At 31.6% G+C, this 17,505-nt stretch overlaps 1 protein-coding gene across 8 annotated transcripts in view; it reads left to right on the top strand.

Annotated features, from left to right (window-relative positions):
* The window catches only part of LOC135134963 (uncharacterized), a 193,850-nt gene that overhangs the window by 81,268 nt on the left and 95,077 nt on the right, over positions 1–17,505 (top strand). For all 8 annotated transcript variants that reach the window (XM_064063877.1, XM_064063878.1, XM_064063876.1 and 5 more), the window contains exons 3-4: positions 7,992–8,190; positions 14,428–14,560. In XM_064063877.1, coding sequence (XP_063919947.1) covers positions 7,992–8,190; positions 14,428–14,560 — 332 coding nt within the window. The remainder of the gene's footprint in view (positions 1–7,991; positions 8,191–14,427; positions 14,561–17,505) is intronic.

The raw sequence follows: 17,505 nt of genomic DNA, 5'->3' as shown, positions 1-17,505 counted from the left end.
CGAAAGTACCTGGAATATCCAAAGTTTTGCTTATCACAATCGTATTCAAAATGAGAACTTCCATCAATGTGTCTAGATCTTTATTAAAGCGTTGGAAATGTTTCTTCGGAAGTGAATAAACTGGAGCATCGGCTTGGAACTACGGTCTACATCGATCTCCGTAATTCGCGTATTTTCTAAATTCTTAGAACTAAAGGCTGCGTTACAAGCATATGATGGAATGGATTTAAATACAGCTGAAAAGTTGTTAATAATTGGGATTTAATAATAATTTATGAAATAATTTGTCTCGAAATGTGGAACAAGTTTCATGTTAATTCTAAATTGTATTATTTTAGGTGACTTTGGAAACATTGTCACATTTCATGGCAATATCAAGGCTACACAGATTGCATTATGCTGATAATATTTTTATTACTGATTGTTTGATAGAACAATTATTAATCATATCTTTCAAAATCAGTGTGAATAATACAAAGTGTTTTGATCACAAACATGAATTATTATAACTCGATGACATGATTGAGTGCTTAAAAATGACAGTGTTTCTAAATATTATGAAACTAATCTTTTATCATCACTTAAGTAATTTGATTGTTTTAAAACACAGAAACAATAGCAATAATTAACATTTTTTGAGTACTTTACGTTGATTAATTAAGTTTATGTAATAACTGAATGATTAGGAAGCATTTTGAGTCACTACGTTTTCAAAGAGTATCGAAAGTTTTCATGCGTGCGATAACACATGGCTCGTTTTACGATTATGTGCAGCACGGGTGACGGTGTGATGGCATCGCAGTGTTATAGACTTACAGAGTTCAGAATTAATGTAGCATTGTTTCCAAGCAAAATTTATTCACTTTGACACTAATTTGAACTTATTTGGTATATTCTAAATTATAAAAACCAAATTACAGGACCATAACATATTAATTTAAATCTTTTAATTAACCTAATTTGCAAGAGCAGCATGGAAATTTCTGCGTGAGATGGTAACGAAAACTCGGTTTAATGCATCAACATCGCACGGCTTCATGCATTACAGTGTTTTATTATCTGCAGTGCAGTAGCAAATAGCAAGTGTAACATTAGTACAATTTGTGCTTCTTGGAACCCACAATGTTTAAAAAAAACAGTTTTTTCACATTTCTGACGACCTGGAAAGGTATGAAGTACAACTTTTGCTAGTAAATTTAGTCGATCTGACCGCTGTAATTTCTGAATTTCATTTGCGCTTCTCTGTGGCACATGTTTAGAATAAGGTTAATTAGACATGAAACAAGGGCTTTAGAGGTAGACCTAGTTGAAACTTGTCGCCTAACGTTAAATTAAATATTTCTCGTTACGTTCGCGTTATGCTAGTGAAACACACTTTAATTTTCTAAAAAGCCTTGTAATTCGTTTCTACATGCATTAAATAAGCGTTAGCTGTTTTTCTTCGAAGCATTGCGCAGTCATATCTCAAACTACAATGTAATTGGAGTCGAAGGTAAAAGCTTTTCCAAAGATTTTTTCATTTGGTTGTTGGAAAAAATCTCAATTTAATTGGAAATTGCGACAAGGAGTTCGAAACGAAACTAGTTATATTTCAATGCCAGTGGCGACAGAATGAAGAAATGTATTGAATTCAGAAAGTGGGGAAATATTGACTTCCGAGAAGTAGGTAGCAACGTGCTTTTCTCAGAATACAAATGAGTAGGTGCATATTTATGAATTTAATGAAATGGACAGAATTTATCAAATAACTGAGATTCATCGTTCTGCAAATTAATTTCTATCAAGTTTATGTACTGTTACGATACATAATGCATAACTTCATTTTAATTTCAAAGTCCGCGTTGAAGGAACCGGGCAGTATTTGGTCAAGAATCTCAACAATTTAATAATATAGAGAAAAATACAAGAGGGGATTTTCATTCACATTGTGCAGTTTCGTTTAATGTTGTTCTTGGTTGGCTTATGGCAGTATGAATCTTTAAAATTGTGTTGCGTATGTCTGTATGTCAGGTACAGCGAACCTTTAGGAATATGATTCACTTTCAGTCAAAAAGCTTTTTGTTCTTGGATTATTATTCTGTAATTTTACTGAAGGTGCAGAGTTTTCCAACTTAAAAACTTCATTGTTTGCTTGAATTAACAAATGTTTGTTGCGAATTTAGGTATTTTGTTTCAGTTACGTGCGAATTTATGCATATTTGACCTCAATATTTGTTGGATAAATTTACGTATCATGTAAGGAATGGTTAAAGTTTTAAAAAAAGAAAAATTATTACTGACAGGTGGGGGTTAGAAGTGGAACATGGTGATGTGATAGGAGTAATATAGCCACTAATGTCACAATTTTTAAGTGGAATTCTGTTTTTTTGTACTTTTAAGCAAACGAAGTACTATTTTCAACCATGTTACGGTAAAAACATAAATTATTCTAAAATTTCGTGCCTGAGAAGGGGTAGAGGAATATTTTTTTATAAGAAAGGAAGTAAATTAAATTGAATAAAGCAATGATTTACCGATTTTAGCAAAAACTGAATTATTGTAATTTATGAAATATGTCGTTTGTAATTAAACAGGCGCTTACTTGAACCAGTGCCATTTTTTTTTACTCTGACAAAGTTTTACGCTTAATTAAAAAGGCAATTACTTCGTTCTACACTTTTTTTAAAGACAAATGAAAAATGCTATTGCAAAAATGACAACAAATATTTATGTACCAGCTTTTTAATTAAACCAAGAAAGTATTAACCCATTCTAAATGTCATTGTCTTTGCAATTCTACATTATAGGAGATTCGATATTTTATAATAGGGCGATTTCACGCATGGTTAATTTCATGTTTCTTTACGTTTCATAGTTCCTAGAGTATAAAAAAGTAGGCTGCCCATTTCGGTCTGTCTATTAGAGATATCATTTTCGAATCGATTGTTGTTAACTTTTTAGGTGTATTTTAGTAATGCAGAGTGATAAAAAAATAATTATCTCCATGCTGCGGTGTTAAAGGGCTCTCAAGAACTAGAAAATAAATGATTAAAAAATCCCTGCACCAAACTTTTGAAAATGTTAAACTTCAAAGTTGAAGAATTAATTTGTTTTAGTGAAATGTCTAATAGACATTTTCATAATTTTTACTGTTGAGAGATGCCATTTTTGACAATTTTTATTTCCTGAGTGTAAGGTAAGAACCATTGTAATTGAGTCCATTGGACGACAAAAAAATAGGTCTCTTGTTTCCGTCTGTTTGTCCGTCCGTCAGTGTCTGCCGTCTGTTCGGAATTTTATTAGAGAGATATTCTCCGAAACTACTGAACCGATTGTTATCAAATTTTAAACGTGTATTGTGTATTAGCAATATCGTGTAGATGGTAAAACGCTATTCATCCCCATCAACACTAGAATGTCGTCATCTCAAATTTACATTAGCAAATATATTATTTAAAGTTTATAAAATAAGATACTCCTCTAGTTGTAGTGTATCGGTCTGTGTCGAGTTTTTACCCTAGACATTCAAAATTTTTTAACAACATTTTGCAATTTCACTTTGAAATTGGAAAATCGAATGCTCTGAAATCTTGCAAATGTTTGAAGGCTATAGGAATCATGATGACAAATCGTTAATCAAAATTTATTCGTTTATGGCCTCTCAAACAAGTGATGTGGTTTATGAATCCGTGTTGCGTTCACTTGGAATTTAGATTTTTGGGAAAAAAAATCAAAATTGTATGATAGCATTTTATAATCGAAGCTGTGAAATTTTTCAAATATTTTAAGGTTATTAGAACCATGGTAAATCATTAATAAAATTTGTTCATCATTTTACAATTTTGCCGAATAAATTTTCTTCAAATTCATGATTGTTTTTGGGGAAAAAACAGGGTGGTTAATTAAAATTGGTCTTGTCCTCATTGAATTGAGTAGATAAAATCAATCAAATTTCATTTTCTTTTAACTGGTGATGCTTCTAATCTGAACGTGCTAATAGTCGAATTGTTTCGAAGTATAAACATAAACAGTCGAAGTTTTAAGCCTGCACTGAGAAATATTTACTTCTACTTTTTTTATCGTTGGTTAACTGCTATATTTCGTATTGTCCACATTTGTGCGGATCGCGCCCCCTTGAATTCTTCATAGAGATTATCACGAAACGAAATTTTTTAATGTTTTAAAGAACCGGGATTTGTAGACAATACTTAGGAATAACGCTCGAACAATTTTTATCAGAATTTTGGACTGTCAATTAAATTGATATTAAAACATATCAGAATTACGAAGTTAATCCTTCAATTTTGAAGTTTAATATTTTCTACAATTAGATTCAGGGTTTTTTTTAACCATTTTACGAGTTTTTCAGAGCCGTCTTAACCAGTCGCAACGTTTTCTACATAGAATTTTCGGTACATTTTCAGAATAAAATATCTCCATTATTAACAGTCTTATGGTTGTAAAATTTTAAATATAAGCCATCCATAACTTTGTTCATCTAACGCAAGGGTAGTTTTGTTAAAAACAGTTTTTATTTTTCAAATTTCGGAACACTGTTTTCAGCTTACAAAACTCCAGAATCGTACCGGATATATTGTCGAGTTTTTTTTGTCAGAAGCAGTACACAGTAAAAAAAACTTTAAAAACTGCTAAACGATTATTTTTACTATATCTCAATTACAATAAATAAAGTCGAAAAGATATCTGGTACGATTTCTGAAGTTTTGTAAGTTGAAAACAGTGGTGAAATTCGCGTTCCAAAGTTTCCATATATAACTAAAATATTGATTTTTTAAAATACGTGATGCAAAAATTTCAACAAAATTTAAAAAATATCTGATAAAATACTGTTTACAAAAACTGCCTTCGCATATTATAGGTATAGTGAAAAGTCATATTTAAAATTTCATAACAATAAGTGTGTTAATAATGGAGATATTACATTTTGAAAATGTATTGACAACACCATAAGAGCCAAACGTAGCGACTCCTTTTAGCAACGTACGGTTGAGCCTAGCATTTTTGGTCACCTGTATAATGTCATTTAAAAATTTCCCTAGGTAAAGTCTATTTAAATTGTGGTACTGTCTTTGTTTTTACCTTGGTCTTCTAGATTTTTCGAAAACAAAATGTACACCATTTTACAATTTAATCGAAAAATTACTAAATTGATTTTTCTGAAATTTCGCAAATGCTTTGAGGTTATCGTAGAATGGTAAACCACTAGTCAAAAGTTATCTAAAGCAACATCTATATACTTCTATTTTGACTTATAAAAAAATAATTCACACAACAAAATTTATCCAAAAAAAAATTTCATTATCACTTAGCAGCGAAGGAATTTGTGTTTAAACAAGATTACTTTCTTCATATTTTTGTTCAAAAATTGTTCGTGAAACGTTATTTGATCGGCATATAAATGTTGGTTTACAGAAAGGACTAACAAGATTTTAGGTAATAATCTTAATAAGCAAAATAAGCTGAAAATTATTTTACATCAAATTTTGTCAAAATGCCTAAAAACCTACGGGCGGACAGGCGATCCAAGTCTAGTTGGTCACCCATCAAAATCTGCACTCCGAATAGAGTTGCGTAACTCACATATCTGTCCTCCGAATGTTCTTAGATACAATTTTATTTTTACGATCAAAATTTAAATAAGTCACAAACTACTCAAAACATGCAGTAGTATGAATGCTCATATTTTGACCTAGAAGTCTTCCAATGGCATAAAACGTTTTAGATATTTTTTTGGTTATATAGTCTATATGACTGTGTTAGTTTGGATTTTCATCAATTTAGGAACCTAATATTTTGACTGTATTGTTTAAAATGTTTTTTTTTTCATTCCTGAAGTAAATGTTCTAGGTTGCGTTTTTCGTTTATTGCATAATAATTTATTTACTGCAAATCAATTCGAAGCATTTGACCTCGTGTCCTTGGATATCTTCATGAACAACAGTACTTAGGCATGTATTTATCAGCTTATAAAACAATATCTCCGGTTCGAATATGTTGAGGAAGATCATTGATTTATATTTAAACAGTCGAGATCATAATACCGAACTCTGTGGTACTCCGTAATATAGTTTTCAATTTTGTCCCGTTATGTTTTTAGTCGATGAGTATTAGGGTGATTCAAAAAAAAAATAATTTTTTTTTTTCGTGCAAAGAGGTTCAAAAGTTTCTTTTCAACGTAAAAAAATACCAGTTAAAATTTGAGCTCTTAATATTAATATTAAGACCGTCCGCATCGCGTTTTTCTATTTCCCATAAGAATAACATGGGAAAATTTTTGTTTGCACCTTCTGATTTTTATTGCTAGCCCGTCGTGTGTCGTGAAAAAAATTCAATCACATATTTTTATAGAGAATTGAACGCTCTACAAAAAGTGTCTCCTATGATTGTGCGAGAAACCTGATAGTTGAAGAGTTATTTTAGGCTAAAGTTAAATTTATCCAAATTTTGACGTTTTTGATGCATTACAATAAATTTGATGGTCTTATTGGAATAAATCACCACAAAAATTTATACACATTTTAAATTTAGTTTTTTAAACAGTAATTGTTTATAATTTTATGCTATAATAAGGCCAGTAAAACTCTTTCCGAACATTTTCAGCATCAGTGGGTTAAAAAATCATAGTCAGGTTTCTCGCAAAATCATAGGAGACACTTTTTGTAGAGCGTTCAATTCTCTATAAAAATATGTGATTGAATTTTTTTCACGACACACGACGGGCAAGCAATAAAAATCAGAAGGTGCAAACAAAAATTTTCCCATGTTATTCTTATGGGAAATAGAAAAACGCGATGCGGACGGTCTTAATATTAATATTAAGAGCTCAACTTTTAACTGGTATTTTTTTACGTTGAAAAGAAACTTTTGAACCTCTTTGACACGAAAAAAAAATTATTTTTTTTTTGAATCACCCTAATGAGTATGCAATATATGTATTTTCAAATATATTTTGAAGCTTTTGTTGATTAATACTGTTACAGCAGTTCATACTTTCTTCCATTACTTCATCTAAATTATGCATTGTTCCTTTAAAAACTTCGTTTTTCAAGTAACCAAATAAAAAAAAAGTCAAGTGGTCTTAAATTAGGAGATCGTGCCGGCCATGCAGATGATCCGCTTATCGGAAAATTGTAGCAAATAAGCAGTATGTGGTGTTGCACCATCTTGCTGAAAGTAACCAAACTCTAATTCTAATTTTAATGACAATTCAATCATGCGGTTGATTAATGAATTGTCATTAAAAAAATGTGAGATTAACTAATTTCAAACAGGTGGCGATTTCTTTGTATGATTCATTTAGAGACACTTACGACGTAATCGAAGTGTTACTAAACAAGTTCATAAACAATTTTCATTAAATGAATAGAGACACATTAATTATATACCCCTGTAGACGTTACAAGGTGAAAAAGACTTTTCTGAGAATTTGAGCTCTGTCATAATACCATCATTCTATAAATGCATGTTACAAAGTTTACATAGATGTGTGATGTCATTTTCACTAATAGTTTTCAACTTGGATAATTATTGTATTCGATATTTCATTATTGCTTCTGAAATAATTGCTTCCTCTCACCGTGCACGCAATCAAATCACTTACTCAATTCTAAATTTTGCAAATTAACGCTGATTATTTGCAACATATTCCGTTTTTATTGATCCCCTTTTAACCGACACCAACAAAAATAAAACAGTTCCACCTCATTGATGGTGTTACCATTATTTGTTACGCAAGTTAGCAAAATACGTTTGCGGTTGTTTTATTTTTATCCATACATTCTTGGCTCGGTATTCTAATCTTTTGTAAATATTGTACCTCGACATAAACAAATTTCATCGACACGATTGTGCAGCGTAACACGCGTTTATTGCGTTAATTTATCCACAGGAAGCTAAGTCCAAACTTAAACCCACATATTCCGGGAAAAATAAAAATTTCCGTCATGTCTAGCCCACCACGTCCCATTCTAAATGCATACATTATTTTACAGGTAAACATTCGCCAAGACGCTCACGTTCTCGCTTACCTCGATGGCTACGACCTCATTCCTCTGGAAATTTATCGGATCCAACAACCATGTCTGAGGGTCAGGAAAGCAGGGCCGAACGCATTGCCCGCTACAAGGAACAACGCAGGAGGGAACTCGCAGCCCAATTCAACCTCCACAACGATCCAGCGGTCAGCCCCAGGTAGTAGAGTGACACACGAGCGAAAAGTGGCTTGGTTTTTTGAAAAAAAAAAAAAAAAAAAAAAATCGCGTAGAACCAGATCGAACCGATAGCATCTTATTCTTTGTTACGAGGGGATTTCAGTAAAGACAGACTGAAGCTATTACGAGCCTGAATAGTAAACTAGAAGTGTCGGGGCTTCAAGTTATTGGACAAGTGGTGTTGTAGAAAAGTTTATTTCTCCGAAAACAAAAATTATTTGGTTCTGGATGAAAGTGGGCCAAAGTACTTTTGTAGCGGTAATTTCTCTCCGAAAGTGACATTTTAGTTTATTTTTAACTTCAGGATAAAGATAATGGTTGCAAGAGCGGCATCAGTGATATAGGGGGCATATGAGGTTATGTTTTACAGTTTATTATCATGTAAAGAAACCCCTAGATCCGGAACGTAATTGCATTGTCCATTACAATAACGAGAACGCAGCAACATGTCAACGTTTTACTAGTTTTCTAACACCCATAAACGACAACTATTTTACTGTTAAAGAGAGGCATTGTCATTTAGTGTAAGAAGATTTTTCACCAAATTTCTTTCAAACTGAATGGTCTTCATGTCTTAATTTTAAATGAAAGCTCTGTTGTTTAGGGTTTACGCCATATTTAACGAAATTGTGGTAATCCGTAATACATATTTCGAATAAGTTGTAAATTTTGAGGTAAAAACATTTTCTACATTAAGCTTTTTATCAAAAGCTTGCTTACTATAATATTTTCTACTGCTTCTCTTACACTGACGTTTATTTAAAATCATTTAATTGTAAATATGTTTAGATTTTTAATGAATTATTTTGAGTTCATATATAAAATTTTGGAAATTTTATTCATAATAATTAGAATTACATTTACCTTTTGTTTTGAACATTGATCTTCAGAGATTCATAAATTATTATGTCAGTGACCTAAAGAATAAAAAAGTTGTATATTTTATTGTGCATGATGATAACGTTCACTGTATTTAGTACGAAAATCTTAAATAAATTTGGAAAACCCGTTAGATGCTCCTTAAGTAAATAAGGAAACGCTTACAAGAATAAACATAAAAGTGACCGTTATTAAAAAAATATTGTTATTTGGCATTTTGTTAGTGAATTTGAAATATCTCAGATGAACAAACAGACACCCTAACCTTACTTAAGACAAGTATCCGATAATTACTTTGACTAAAGACGGGTAGTGCGACTAGGTGCAACCATAAATAAAAGATAATAAATTTTAAATTATAATAATATAACATGGAGATGTGTGTGGTTGAAAGTGGATCTTTGCGAATAACAGTTTCGGTGTTGATGACTCTTTGAATGAAATATAAACGCCTTGCTTTCATAACTAGTTTTTAACTTTTATGACAACGCAAAAAACACATCACTTGCTAAATAATTCAGGTTGTTACGCCTTCGCACCTTGCTGTACACGACCGTAATGATCATAATTTAGACATGTAATGAATATTTACGATTTTTCTTAGTTCATCATGAACACCGATTTTTAATGCAAATTATTTTTTTCGGCATAATTGGATTTCACATTTTTGGGTCGATATAAAGTACTCCTAGTTAACGTAATCTTGTTTTGTCTGAAAACGTAAACTTTTTCTGTTGCTTGGCGAAATACATGACGATAATTTTAATACATGAAGAGAAATTATCATGTTATTATCACAAACGCATATTATGTAAATTTAACTAAGTAAAATGCTTGAAACAGCGTTTTACTTAGATGTCTTCATTTATAAAAGTTAAGCAAAGGTAATTATATGTCAAACTGTCATGCTAAAAGCAGTCGATAAATTTATGTATGACGTAGGTTTAAATTGCAAAACTGGTTTCCATAAAATATGAAATAAATTCGGCAAAAATTGCATTTGTTAAGTGATGTTTTATTATCAAAGCAAAGGATCACATGTTAAAAGGGCTTAAAATTTGGCAAAAATAAATTTCACTATTTCTGACGCTTTTAGAGAGGGTTTATGCTTTGTTCAAATGAATTCTAGTAACCGCCATCTTTAAAATGGTCGAGCTGTATTTTTAAATATGACCATTCTTTCCACGAAAATGTAATTATGTAAAAAAACTGTCGATTGAAAATTCTTTTATCGTGTTTATAAAAAAAATTGTATCTGTAAAAATATGTAGCCTGTTTCTTTAAAAAAATGCAACCATAAGTTTCATGTGTAAGCTTTAAATGGAACACTTGTCTATTTGAAAATAGAAGTAATGTAATAATAAAATTGTTATTATTGCAATAACAGCTCGTCACCCGAAATAATGTTCGGACCATTTTGTTGCTTTGTATCCTAATTAATGAATCAGTCCTCTCCTCTGTTTTTAGGAGACAATGTTTAATAAGGTAACCGTCATTATAGTTGAACTCTTTCGACGTGTAAATATAAACATTCGAAGTTGAGCATGTAATTACTAAGAGTACATGTTGCCCCTTGATTATCCGGTTTAAATATACTTTATATCGTCCGCTCTTGTGCAGACCGCGTCCCCTTGCAATTTGCGTTTCCGCCATGAGATGTGCGAAGGGAAATACGAGATGTGCGAAATAAGAATTTAGATGTGAGAAATGAGAAACGAGATGTGATAAATGAGAAACGACGTGTACGAAATGAGAAATGGCATGTACAAAATGAGAAACGAGAAGTACAAAATGAAAAAAGACACGTGGGAAATAAGAATTGAGTTGTGCGAAATGGAAAATGAGATATGCGAAATGAGAGTTGGGATGTGCGAAATGAGAATTAAGATGTACGAAATGAAGACATGTGCGAAATGAGAATTGAGATGTGTGAAATTAGAGTTGATACATGAAAAGTGAGAATTGTATTGTGCGAAATGAAAAAGAAGATGTGCGAAATGGGAAATGAGATGTGCAAAATAAAAAATGCCATGTGTGAAATGAGAAGTGCGAATTGCAAGATGAGATATGCGTAACGAGAAATAAGATGTGCCAAATGGGAGACGAGATGTGAGAAATAAGAAATGAAATGTACAAAATAAGAAGCGAGATGTGCGAAATGCGAGATGTGGGAGATGGAAAATGAGATGTGCGAAATGGTCAATGAGATGTGTGAAGTGTGAAATGACATGTGCGAAATGGAAAATGAGATGTGCAAAATGAGAAATTTTCATTTTTCTTTCTCATTGCTTATGTGTCTCATTTCTCATTTCTTATTTCCTCATTTCCCATTTCTTCGAACTTCTCATTTCGCGCATTGCATTTCTCATTTCTCACATTTCATTTTCCATTTCGTTGTTCTTATCTTGCATATCGCATATTTCGTTTCTTATTTCACACATCTTTCTCATTTCGCACATCGTATTTATCATCTCGCACATTGTATTTCTTATATGTGCGAAATGAGAATTGTGATGTGCGAAATGAGAAATGAGATCTAGAAAATGAGAAACAAAAGGTGCGAAATAAGCTACCAGATATGCGATATGCTAGATGAGAATAACGAAATGGAAAATGAGATGTGGGAAATGAGAAATACAAAGCACGAAATGAGAAATGCAATGCCCGAAATGAGAAACATAAGAAATGAGAATGGGAAAATGAGATGTACGAAATTGGAAATGTGGAAGTAATAAACTTCAATCCATTTTTTTGACTTGTATCTGTACTTTTTTAAGGGACCATCATAAAACAAATAAATGTTTGGAAAATCTAATTTTATAATTTTTTGAAAAAACTAGATTTGATCGAATGGAATTTTCGGTCTATTTTCAGAATGTAAGATCTCCGTTAATAACAGACTTATGGTTTTGAAATTTTAAATACAGGGTGTTACTGAAAGGTACGTACAACAAAATTGACAGTTCTTCGCGAAGTCTAAGAAGTCTGAAAAACTTATTTTGTGTTATCAAAATTATAAGGGGAAAATTAACCCTTATCCAACCTTTTTAGACGCTACTGAAGGATAAATAGGTAAAATTAATTTATTTTAGTACATCGTAGCAACTGTAACACTATTAAAAAAAAATAAGAGACCCTTTTGTTGCTATAGAAACGAAAGAGGACCGTTTTATCAGAGGCGTACAACGAATTTGGACATAAATTTTAATAATTTTTATCTCTAAAAGGAGAACACTTTTACCTCAACTTTTTTTTACTTTTAGCACCCATACTTCTAGACCAATTGCCGATTTTATTTTGTACGTACTTTTCAATAACAAGCTGTATATGGTGGTCATAACTTTTTTTTATATAACGGCAGGACAATTTTGTTAAAAACATTTTGTGATCATACTTTTCTTATAATTGTAGTGAAATTTTTGCATAACGTGTTTTAAAAATTCAATATCTCACTTATTAAAGTAAATTTGAGAACACAGTTTTCAACTTACAAAACTCCGGAAATCGTACAAGATATATTGTCAACTTTTTTTGTTAGAAACGATACACAATAAAAAAAGCTTGTGTCATACAAGTTGCTAACTTTTATTTTTACTATATCTCAGTCCCAACAAATAAAGTAAAAAATAGACCTAGTGCGGTTTCTAAACTTTTGCAAGCTGAAAACAGTGGTGAAAACCCCATTCCAAAATTTACATAAATAACTGAAATATTGTTTTTTTTTTTAAATACTTGATGCAAAAATTTCAACAAAATTAAAAAAACATGTGATAATAAATTAATGTAGTGAAAGTTGTGGACAAGTTACACTTAAAATTTCATAATAATAAGTGTGTTAATAATGGAGATATTACATTTTGAAAATATATTGACAACACCTTAAGAGCCAAACGTAGCGACTCCTCGTAAGGGGGTAAGGGAAGTTCTGTCTAAGTAACCTTAGATCAATTTTTTTGGTTACGTGAAAGAAAATTTAAAATCTCATTATGTTATCACGGTTGATCAAAAAATTTTCAGATTAAGTTAGGCCATGGAAATATTTTTCATTCTTTGATTAAACCCATAAATCCTACAAATGTAAATATCCACAAATCGAATGTGTTCAAATTATAATGAAAAGCCACAATTCATATGATTTAATGTTTGAATAACGAATTTAAAATGAATTTTTGCTGCCACTGAATTTTCCCACTCTTCGCCCCTTAATCTAGGCAACCCATCATTCAAGAGTAGGAAAACAAACTTCACCTTATTTGAAATTTAATTTGACAAGTTTGAATTTTGGCTTGCATTAATCTGAGAACTTTTTGATAACTCGTTATATTTTGCGAATTAGTAACTTGAAATTGTAAAGTAACAATCCCTGTTAAATAAGGTTCATAATACAATCATTTAATGACGGATTTTATATTTCTCACTTACCGTGAGTCGAATTTTTTTGTTTATAGAACCGGACATAAAACTCAAATTTAGGCAGCTAAAGGTAAATAACTTTTTATTAGTTGTAAAAGTTGAGCTACGAGGTATAATAAGAATAAGATACGCTGAAACACTGAGCTACGAAAAAGTTGAAATCAAAAAGACATCTTAGGCGGCTGTTTGGAATTTGACTCGTAGCGAATTAATGCACGAAACGTCAAATAATGACAACTTGATTAACAGAAACGTTAACGTCAAAATTTTTTAGTGATATCTAAATTAATTGAAGTAGTCTTCCACCGAACCTTAGTTGAAACAAAAACTGAGCATAAAACAATGATCTATACACTATTCATTAAAGGTTGGTGACGTACTTAATCTAACAAAGTGCTTACTGGAACCTGTTGTGTTTAGGTGATGTTGCGGTGAATTGCAGACATAATTGGCGCATAGTTAATAGGTTCAGTGTTTACTTATAAATTTATTAACGAGACAATCAAAAGGTTCTTTACGTTTCACTGCCAAGAATAGTGTCTATTTAAAATAAAATTTGATGAAACTGCTAGCTGATTCCAAACGCTCACGCAAAGGACCGGTTTTTTTTTCTTATAAAGCCTGTCGGTTGCCAAACGCTCAGCAGGGCCGTATTTGTTGTTACTCTGTAACAAATTTAATTGAGGTACGAAATTTAGTTTGATGACACTTGCACACAAAATTAAGCACAGTTTCACAATATTGGTTACAAACCAACAGTTTTAACACGCTTTTCTTTCGCTAGTTTTTAAACTCATCTCCAAGTAAAAGTTCGTAAGTGCTCGTTCCGTGTCTAGTAAAGTGTAAAGAATACAATGAGATCGGCTTAAACTGGTTCTACCCTTAAAATTTTTTCTAACATTTTCCTCTGTTTTGCTCCACAAAGGCGGAATAGCAAAGATACCAACTCCAGCAGCTCCGAGGGACCCCGAACCACGAGAACGTCACGCCTAAGGGCCGCCGCCACCGCTCAAGAAAATTGCTCTAGTCCCCCAGCTACGAAATTGAATTTTACAGAGGTAAAGCGAACTTTAGTTTGTTTGAAACTTGGCACGCGAGCGTTGGGTTAATGGAAAAGAGTGTTTTTTGATCCAAACACCGTGTCGGTGGGATAACGTGTTAATTAATCACGGGTGTATTGAAAACGGTCAGTGGGTTTGTTTGAGTTATTGCGGCCCTTTTGCCGTCACGGTTGATAACGTTGCGTACCAAATAAAAGAAGAATTCCAGCTGATTACGAACTTCAAGCAGGCGAAGGCGTGTTGTTGAGTTTACTGATCGAAGTTTGAGCATCAGGGGGATAAGTTTCTGAGTGGAACGCAGGGTACAAGTTTCCTTCGCATTATAATCAGTCTATTACGTAGGCAATCCTTGGGGATCTCAGTTAGTCGCGTTTGTATGAGATTAATACTTGAAACGTTTTCTTTGCTAAAAGTGAACTGTTTATAATACGGGTGGAAAAAATTTGAAGTAGGTGTTGTGACGATAAATTTACACCGATAATTTTAAACATAAAGGAGTATTTTTTACCGGTAATTATCAGCTTATAGTGTTTTTAACAACAACTTGTATTTAAACTACTTTAATTTGATTGTTATTAAGATAAACGGAGTTTTCAGAATGTTATCTACCTACTTCATTCGCAAGCATTCATTGTTGAAATGAAATGTTTCCCGAAACGGTGCTGACGTTGTCGAAGTAATGGACTTAACCGACGTTTATTATTTTGATACACATCTTTATGTAATGGAAAAGAGTTCGCTACTGTTCAGTTAATTTTCTTTTCACTAAATGAAAACACAAAGTTGCATTTAGTTCAATTTAATTTATAAAAAATAGCGAAAAAATTTATTCAAAAATTCATTCCTTGAAAAATAAGCGATTAAACTCCTAAAGAAAAAAAGATGAAAGATACATTCCTCAAAGGGACCGTATCATAATTCTTCGATAGCTTACATTCGCGAGTAAAAATATACGATATAATAAGTTTTTTATTGAATGTGTTTTTTTAGTGTGTCTGTTGTGAAATAACGTCAATTAAGTGTCAGTATAATGATATTTTTTCATACAATAAAGTTTTCATAAATTTCGTTCCAACTACTTCATCAACAAAGTGTAAACAGCTTTCAACAATTTATTGTATCTTGGTTGGATTTTCAGAAAAACAGTTTCAGTTCCTTACGAATACTCGAAAACAATACTTTACGATTTTGTGATATATTTTTTTAAATATAAAATACAACAGATTATATAAGAAGTACTCACTTTTCGTTTTCACTCTAATAAAACAGTCACGAAATTTATGTAGTGTTGTTTAAAATTAGTGTGAAGACAATAAAACTTTGACCAAAATTGTTAATTCATCCCCTCCAACAAATTGATGACCTCATCCCAAAACATTATCAAATATATTCTACTTGAAATGCACATGGTGGTTTAATAACAGTCTATCCTTGTTTTTAATTTTGCTAAAAAAGTAAATTTGGACTCTCGTGTTTTATACGCAGATTACGAAACGGCCTTCTTTTAAATTCCGATAAGATTTAGTGATTTAGAGATTACACAATATTACCTAAAATGTATTTATTCATTCCCTTCGGAATGGCGATGATGTTATCTCAAAAGAGAGTTGAATAAATTTTTACTGAAAAATATATTTTCGTGGTTCAGTTAAATTTTTTTAGAATTCCTTTCACACAGATTATCTCAGGAAATTTATTTATGGACCAATTTATTTTATTTATTGGCCTATGCAATAAATGGTATTAGAATTAACATGAAATATGAACTATATGCTGGTATAACAGGTATCTGTTTTTTATATTACGTCAATAAATTTCTTCGTTGTAAATTAGTTGTTGTACCCAGCATATTAAAAAAAAATGCCCAAAGTTATTTCGACAAAACTTTCCTCATCCCTGAAGTACAAATCCCTCTTATTCGGTGTAAAGTTTCAAAAAGTTGTAGTTATTGTTATTGTTTTCTATCAAATAACACTTTTTCCTAAATTTATTGTACTGCCACATATTTACTAGCCTTTTTGTTTTAAATTACGTAAATCTTAGATTATGGAAAACTAGTTCTCCCGTTTCGCCCTATGTGTTCTTTGTGATCCACCGAAGAGATGATTTAACTCTAACCATCGTTTATCTGATTGTTCCCACCAAATATTTGATGACGTCATCTCATTTTTCTAGTTCGTTCGAAAATTTTCTTGTAGATCTTCACTTTTCCATAATCGTTCATGGAAATGTGGGAAATTTTAGGATTTTTTAAAATCTGACGTTCAAACCGAATATTTCGAATATTTTGCTCCGGGACCGTAAACACACTCTATTTTTCAAATCAGCATGTCGAGATCTATATCCCAGAATTTTTAGGTAATTTTTCCTAAAGCTGAATTTTGTCAACCTTGTGAAATTTTTGATCATTTTTCGACCACCTTTGAAACATGGCTAGATATTTATTTATAGAATTCAAACAATAGAAGTTGTTTTAGGCTTCATTTCTTCGAAAATTCTTACCGTTATTATTTCTTGTAGATATCCATCCTCATAAATCATTTTCGTTTTCATTCTGTCAAAAAATTCTACCCCTTTTCCAGAAACGCAAATTGAAATGGTGGAAATTTTATGATTATATAAAAAAGTCTAAAGTTGAAACCTAATATTTCGAAAAATTTAGTCCGGAAACACGCTTTATTTTTAAAATCAGCACTTCGAGATCTATAGCCCACATTTTTTTTGTGAATTTTTAGGCCATTTTTCCAAAAGCTCAATTTTTCAAAACTTACCTTGCAGTTATTAAACTTTTTCGGCGACCTTCGAAAATTAGCTGAAGACTTTTTTTTTTTTGTAGAATTCAACTCTTAGGGTTGTCAGTTCTTTGAAAATTCCTACCATTTTGAAGAATCTCCAATTGAAATATGGCGATTTTTAGGAGTATAAAAAAAAAATGATTTTCA

The sequence above is a fragment of the Zophobas morio genome, unplaced genomic scaffold, assembly GCF_036711695.1.
Source record: "Zophobas morio isolate AGI-343-1 ecotype UQ-CSIRO unplaced genomic scaffold, CSIRO_AGI_Zmor_V1 ptg000024l, whole genome shotgun sequence".
NCBI lineage: Eukaryota > Metazoa > Arthropoda > Insecta > Coleoptera > Tenebrionidae > Zophobas > Zophobas morio.
The sequence above is the reverse complement of the archived record's forward strand: the minus strand, read 5'-3'. Positions and strand labels throughout refer to the sequence as shown.